The 7,632-nt window shown below is 34.3% G+C and overlaps 1 protein-coding gene across 1 annotated transcript; it reads right to left on the bottom strand.

Annotated features, from left to right (window-relative positions):
- Nucleotides 1-1,876: 1,876 nt before the first annotated feature.
- Nucleotides 1,877-5,640, bottom strand: LOC139857381 (synaptotagmin-4-like). The gene is made up of 11 exons (XM_071846128.1): nucleotides 5,596-5,640; nucleotides 5,374-5,494; nucleotides 5,172-5,293; nucleotides 4,967-5,068; nucleotides 4,815-4,889; nucleotides 4,603-4,682; nucleotides 4,352-4,502; nucleotides 3,879-4,109; nucleotides 3,187-3,480; nucleotides 2,674-2,787; nucleotides 1,877-2,265 (listed from the first exon to the last, which is right to left on the bottom strand). The coding sequence occupies exons 1-11, from the start codon at nucleotides 5,623-5,625 to the stop codon at nucleotides 2,119-2,121; spliced, it is 1,467 nt and encodes a 488-aa protein (XP_071702229.1). The 5' UTR covers nucleotides 5,626-5,640; the 3' UTR covers nucleotides 1,877-2,118.
- Between the last annotated feature and the right edge of the window lie 1,992 nt (nucleotides 5,641-7,632).

Raw genomic sequence — 7,632 nt, 5'->3', positions numbered from 1 at the left:
CTAACAATGTTTAGTACTATAAAAAAATGAAACCTATCTAGACCGGAGACCGAGTCTTACAAGACCGTGGTCGCCCACACAACCATGGTCATATGACACATTGTGCAATATATTATTGGCCTCGACAATTGTATTCATGATCCACCACCGATCGGAGATTTACATGTATCGACCGAGTCTTACTAAAGGACCAATATGATCTCGTTTTGAAGTTTAGGGAGTTAATTCTTTTTGTATCGACTTCCACCTAACGAGTCCAAGATTGATTTTAAAAAGTCGACCTTTTAATATTGCGTTATATCAGCCCAACAAGCTTTATTTGTACTACACGAAAAGAGTTGTGCCAAAAAGTAAAGTGAATTTGCTAAACTACTCTTTAATGAAACAAATTTTTATAGGACACCCCTTGCATTTTTAATTATAGCAACCTAATCCCCACATTGTTATAATTTGACATGTAACCTATATGGAACATATTACATATCATGAAAGTGATGAAACTTACTATTTATGTGCCTAATTAACACAGATGTATATTACTAATTTGTGTTCTTTTGAAAAGCAAAATATACAACATATATTACATGTCTTTTTTTTTCTTTTGAAAAGCAAGCATTTTTATAACAACCGAAACTATACAAACGAATGTACATGAAAAACAAAAACAGAACCGAAGCAAGTGACATCCAACGAAAGATTGTAAAGCACGCTAGCTATATATATACATATTTACAATCAGATAATAAGAAGCAAGATTGTAAAACACACTAGCAAGTAGCAACATATGTTACATGTCACCTCATAACTTTTGTTGTGTATAATTCATGAACATTATTAAATCATGAGTTTACTAAGAAACTTCAGATATTTTATTTTAATTAAAAGAAAAAGATAAAAAGCTCATTCTTTGATAGAAGAAAAAAGAAGTTAGGATTAAAAGCAACCAAGCATATTGCCAATGAATATAAGTCTTCAAAAAGGATATAATAGTTGAAGTTGAAAGCCACCAAATGCCATAAAGTAGTCAACACCAATACAAATATCATTTTTTTTCTTCAGATCCAGCATAAAATGTTATATACGGAGTATACAAAATGGTAATCATTGTATGAAACTACCAGGGTTTCCAAAAAGTTTTCATTTTCAAGAATGTTATCATGTATAAAATCTCATCTCATTTCATAATTAAATAAACAAGCAAGTGGTACCAAAGTTTAAAATTAAAAAATTGAAGAACATATCATGATAAGATAAGAGAAATGGTTTAGAGATAAATGGATCAAGTTTGAACCCACCCTAGTGGTCCGTGGTTCACCCCTTTACACTTGTGTATTGGGATATGGGTGGGGAGGTCTCAAGTTTGAGTCCCTCCCCTAAAAAAATATTCGTAAGATTTATTTCCTTAAAGCCGTATTGTCCGGGGAGGTTTTACCAACCCGTATTCCGGACCCTGGTCCGACCCGCTTGCCCCTCACGATGGTTTAAGGTTCAAGTCCCTGTATTGCGGTTCGAGTTTCCGTTTGAAAGCGCGTGCATGTGTGGCAAATGAGAGTATTCGATGTCGACAACTTGCCTTTAAAAAAAAAAAAAAAAGATAAATGGATCAAGCCAGAAAAGTGGATCAAGTTTTCGACCCGTTGGATAGCACAAATGCACAATGTATTGGAGGCTAGAAGCTAGATGAAGACCTGACCCATTTACAAGCTTCGTAATGCATATCCGAATTCAAGTTTCTAAATCGACCACCTGGGTTCACAATCGACTTTAGATAAAAAAGGGACCCACATTGTAGTATGATCTAAATTGCACAAAGACATCTTGTCATCCACATATGCATTTCAAAGCCAAACAGACACTTATCATTTACAGTGAAGACTTTTTCTTTTCAATTGTCATGTACATTATCTCGACGAATTCTGTAGAGGGAAAAGAAATAACAAATAAAAAAATCAAGAATAGATTCAATCAACGTAACCAGGTAAGTTTACAATGCGGGTCGTGTTGTTATTTGGTTTCTCATTTATAAAGGCGTATCAGTAAGGTCTCTACATGTGATTTCGTATGAAGCAAAAGGCTGTTGACCATGATGCAAATTAGTGAATATTTAGCTTTGACTTTTCAGGGATCGCGTACTATTGTTTGTGGGGTCCATTTGAGATGCAAAGTCAGCTTTCCCGCTTTACATCCATCTAAGTCGAATGTCTCTGTAAATTCACCTTCTAATATGACCCTCGTAAGTGTCATGATGCATTTACCCATCTTATCCTGATACAACATCATAACAAGATGCAGGGACAATGAGCATAGATTTTAGCCAGTCAAAATGTATATGAAAATCATATTATACAAAATTGAAAATGAAAAAATAAATGGAGATATAACAGCAGTGGCGGAAGACAGAATTTTTTTCACCGGGGGCGATTTTTTTTTTCTTAAAAACATAGCAACTTTATTTGGGCAAAATGTGGTGGTTTTTGGGCAAAATATGGAGGCTTTGGGGGCAAAATATAGACTTTTGGGCAAAAAAAATCCACTGGGAGCAAAATCGAAAAATCCAAAATTTTTGCAATAAAAATTACAGACACACTGGGGGCAGGTGCCCCCCCCCCTCTCTCTTCCCTCCCCCCTCCCTCCCCCTACATATTTTCGCCCCTGTATAACAATGAGGCTTACCTTTCCAAATGTATCATGATCCCACACTTCACACATTAGCAGATCACGTAATCCATCTTCTACCACAAAGTCAAATGTTTGATTCCATACGGGATTCAATGTGTTATTTATAACCTGAAAATAATACATCATTAAAACAATGAAACGTATTGATGTAAATGTTAACTAACAACTTCACCATAGGCGGCAAAATGGGTGGGCCAGGCAGTTTAGGTAACAGGGTGGTTGACACTAAACCCTTCTCTATGAACAATTATCGAGTTATATATGGTCAGACAAATGATAATACTTCAAAAATACTCTATCTTTAAATTAAACTACACATCGGGTTATTTTTGTCTGTTTCCTTTTGTGGCTAAATTTTTTTAAGTTTATATGTTGTCCATGAGACAAAACATAACCCGAATAAACTCACTTGTCATAAATGGGTCGAAATTGCCACCTATGCAATATAGTGAATACATTGTTGTAATGAGACAACATAAATCTGACAAAATATAAAGAAATTATTACTCTTGTCTTCAATTTCTGTTCTGTTTTCTTCAAATGGACTACAACATAGGGATCACTTTTTCCCATAAGATCGACAGCTGGCAAATCTTGAGCCGACATAACTGTTACAGAAAGAACTCCTCTCCTTATGACTTCTTTTTTCTTTTGTGCAGCTAGTTTTTCTGGATCAACGTCTGTTTCGCTAATTCCAGATTTAAGGGCCTTCTCTAAATCAGTTAATCTAAAATCAGGGTTATGTGGATTTAGGAACCCAGTCTCTGTGCCAAACGGGATATACAGGAGCTCTAAGTGCACCTAAAACCATTAAAAAAAACGATATTTGTGAGAAAGATTTGTAAAAAGAATTCAAATTTTGACAGTGTATCACAATCGATTATCTACTAGGTAAATTTATGTTCAATATATATTAGAAAGTACACATTTTTAGAAATAATTTTTATTTTCCACTCAAGAAGTTGCAAGTATCTCAAACATTTTCGGGTGACTTTTGGCCTTTTTGGCCCATTTGACCCATTTTTTAGGTTATCATACTAATCTACCCATTTTTCTCTTTATAGAGTGAATATAACCCAAATGAAACTTTGGTAACGGGTCGGGTTAACTGCCTTTACTCTTGATTTATTGATCTGAAACCAAAACAACTGCTGAAATGTGCTACATCATATGGAGATGAAATAATTTTGTGTATTTACCTGACCCCTATTCTTATGATCTCTTTGAAAATCCAAATCCTTGACCAGTTTGATCCATATATCTTTTACCTTGCCGGGCTCAAGATCCTTTATTGCAACTCGACCACAACCAATTAATTCTGAAGCTTGGACTCCTTCGTCATCGAACACTCTTATCGTAAACTGTTGAGTCTTAGGATCTTCAACAGTGAACTCGAAGTGCTCGTTCCATATTGGGTTTAGTTGGTTGTTCTATAAAACAATCAAAATCACATAGATATAGATATAGATATATAAATATATCAAGGTAAAAGAAAGGTTAGTTGCTTAAAGTTGACCTAAGTTGGTTGTTTTAGATATAGATATAGCCAACTTTAGTTGCTTAATTAAGTCTAACATGGTCACATGTTGAAATTGGACCAAAGTTGGCTACTTTTTCGTGCAATTAACCCAAACTAAACAAAAACTTCTTGATAAATTTAGGAACTTCTTACGATTGTCTTGCTGCTTTTCATTTTAGCGCGCAGTGGACGGACAAATAAAGTGGCGAAAGGATCTGATTTTCCAATAATGTCTTTATTTGTTAATTCTTTTGCTTCTATTAGTTTAACCTCCAATGTTCCAGATGGCTTCAACTCCAAATCACTAAAAAAAATATATTAAAGCTTTTAGAATTATTATAAAAAAAAATTAAACATTTTAATTAAAGTTAAACTCTATTTGTTAATCTAAAGTTATAATGTACCTATAGTCCCCTGCTAATATGGGTATCACAATCCGAACTGGCCATGTAACTGAATCTTCAACAGCATCCTTAATTGTTTCCTGTTTGGGTAGAAGTAATTTTAGCACACATATTTTCCAAAAAGTGAAACTTTTGTAAGTATTTGTGGGACCCATTGTAACAATAATAACTAACTTAAAACTGAATAAGGAAATAAATATGATAGCTCAAACCTCTATAGCATCAGATACCCCAGGAAGGGCTGATAAATCTCCACCAATAACTTTAAGTGTAAAATCCAATTGTTTCTGTGCATAAAAAACATGAGTATGTCCCAACAGATTTGTAACAAACCGACGTAATATATATGACAGTTATGGCATACCTTTTCTCTTAAAGAGAATAAAACTGCTCCGAAACATGGAAACTCGTCAACTAATGGTCTAAAAATGAGTCTGAAGAGGCCAGTAAATGCAATATTTTTCACCTGTTCCAAAATAAAGATGGTAGATTGATAATTTAGAAACTCATTAACAATTTTCACATTGCAAGTGAAAACAAAATAAAATAATAAATATCGTTAACGGGACCTGTATAGGTAAAGCAACACCAACTTTGGTAACTATATCAAGAACAACATTAGGGTTACCATCCCATTGCATCTCCAACTCCATTGTTATTTCACCAGGATTACCTTCATTTACAGAAACTCCTACACGATACGAACAAATTAAATGAGTCATGATCACCAAATGTATAGAGAATATCAATTTGATATGCGATTAAACGAACCTGTAAATTGTGGAGCTACAGTGCCAAGTGTTAACTTTGAAAACTTTAGAGACGACAAAACGATTGGTTTGTATTGTTCAAGTATTGGCTCCACTGAGCTTCTTATTAGATCGGACGCTGCCTATGCTAGCATCCAAACAAAACCCAAAAAGAAATTAATTGATTATTAGTTTAAAAATGTTCTTCAAATTCAACATGATTGAAAGAAAGTAATTGAAGTACCTCATCAACGTATGGCCAGATCTTGTTCATTAAATCATTAAGCCAATTTAACTGTAGATTATAACAAAAATTGTGTTAATTGCCTAAATAGATAACAGTGAAAATACAAATTATTTTATGAAAAATAAATAAAATGTAACTCAACTTTTGTCTTTGTGAGAAGACAACCCAAGGAGGATAATATTCTCCTGGGAGAAGCTTTCTTGAATCTGCAACGGTCATCCTAGCAAATGCCGCAATGGTTGCAGCCTACAAAATGACACATTTTTACGAGTATGAAAACAAATAACACTATAGGCAAATTCCCATTTTATTATTAAACAACGAGAATGAAGAAAGAGCGTAAACTTCAGATGATCATGAATTTTAAAGATTGATCCTAGTCGAGTTATATAGCCTATTACCAGCTAAACAAGTTCAGTTGTTTAGACAAAATTTGGAATATTTTTAATTAATTAGCAGCATCGGATATTAGTACCCCTCATAATTCATATAAGCTGATTAAAATTATAATACTTTTTCCTCTAATTAATGTACATGTTTCACTTATTATGTTCTTCCATTATTTAACAGAAACATTGACCTCCAAAGCTACATATCACATTGCATTTACGACGCACGAGTTATGCGTTGGCATTATTTACACATATTAGGATACATATAGAAAAAGGTAAATGCATGAATCAAGGCACGTACGAGATCAGCACGACGAGCAGATCGAAGGATCTGGTAACGAGCAAGGCATATCATGAAACCAATACCGAATGCAACACCGAAAAACAGACCACCAAAGAATCCCATCCTTGTTTATATATCTTTCGGAACACAGCAACGATTAAACTAGTATTTCATCACCTGATGAGTTTTATTGCTAGTTTGGACATGAAGTTTCAATGGCAGAGGCCATTGAATACATATTTTCTTGGTTCGGTCATTTTGTCGAACAGATTGAAGGCATGGAATAAAGAATGTGTGTCCTAACCATTTCTTTCTTAATAGGGTAATGAGAGTAACAGAAATTTGATTGGGAAGATTGTCAAAAGTGAGGAATCAGATGGTAACGTAGAATCAAAACAAGTGGCTAGTTAAATAATAATATACTTTAATAACAATAATACAATGAGTTAATTATACCATTAGTTAATGTGGTTTACTGAAAATTATACCAATAGTCCTTTACTTTCTAAAATTATACCGGTAGTTCCTGTCGTTTGATAAATGCATGACGCTGGTCTAAAACCTAAACATGTTAACAGTTAATGGGACAACTTAACCACGTTAATTTTAGGACCATCTCCGTACATTATCAAACCACATGGACTATCGGTATAGTTTAAAAAAGACAAGGACTAGTTTTCTCCTTTTTTCACCTTCGTCTTCATCTTCATCATTTGAAAATTATAAACATTAATTTCATAAAACTTCATCATCATCATCCCAATTCTCGTATTGCCGATAAGTCCCTAAAGGTCTCACACAATTAATATCTTATTGGCAACTTTTAGAACCTTATTATGACCACAATATCATATATACTTTCTTTTTTATATCAGTTTGTGATCACCCAGGAGAGATTAAAACACCCACGAGTTCATCTTCCGTAGTTGCATAACCCGGCCCCAATGGGATCACCCAGGGGACTAAACCACCCACGCGTTCATCTCCCGTAGTTGCATAACCCGGCCCCAATTGCTGCCCTGGAGGAAGTCCGGACCAATCCGATGGCATGACCGATAAAATCCCCTCCCTGCCCCCCCGCACTTTGTGTCGGTTTCCATCTAACAAAGCCAAAGTAAAAAAGCAAACCGACACAAAGTTCATCCATGTAACTGTATAATTCTCATTATTTACGGTTAACGAATAAACGTAAATGATATTACAAGTCTTTTGACATTTTTAGTCCTAAGTAAATATGAAATTTGCACTAATATAAAGTTAACAACAAACCAATAGCAGTAAGAAAAAGGATGTAATGATTGTAATTATAAAAAAAAAAAAAAAAGCAATACTTTTGATTAGAAATGCAAACAGTGGATC

The sequence above is a fragment of the Rutidosis leptorrhynchoides genome, chromosome 7 (assembly GCF_046630445.1).
Source record: "Rutidosis leptorrhynchoides isolate AG116_Rl617_1_P2 chromosome 7, CSIRO_AGI_Rlap_v1, whole genome shotgun sequence".
NCBI lineage: Eukaryota > Viridiplantae > Streptophyta > Magnoliopsida > Asterales > Asteraceae > Rutidosis > Rutidosis leptorrhynchoides.
The sequence above is the reverse complement of the archived record's forward strand: the minus strand, read 5'-3'. Positions and strand labels throughout refer to the sequence as shown.

What these genes read in the sequence shown, in the direction of transcription:
- LOC139857381 (XM_071846128.1), bottom strand. Translation starts at nt 5,625, where the DNA reads ATGAACAAGATCTGGCCATACGTTGATGAG. An exon ending in ATATTAGCAGGGGACTATAG is followed by an intron (nt 4,503 to 4,602) that starts GTACATTATAAC and finishes TATTTTTTTTAG; the next exon opens with TGATTTGGAGTTGAAGCCAT. An exon ending in ATCATGATACATTTGGAAAG is followed by an intron (nt 2,266 to 2,673) that starts GTAAGCCTCATT and finishes ATGTTGTATCAG; the next exon opens with GATAAGATGGGTAAATGCAT.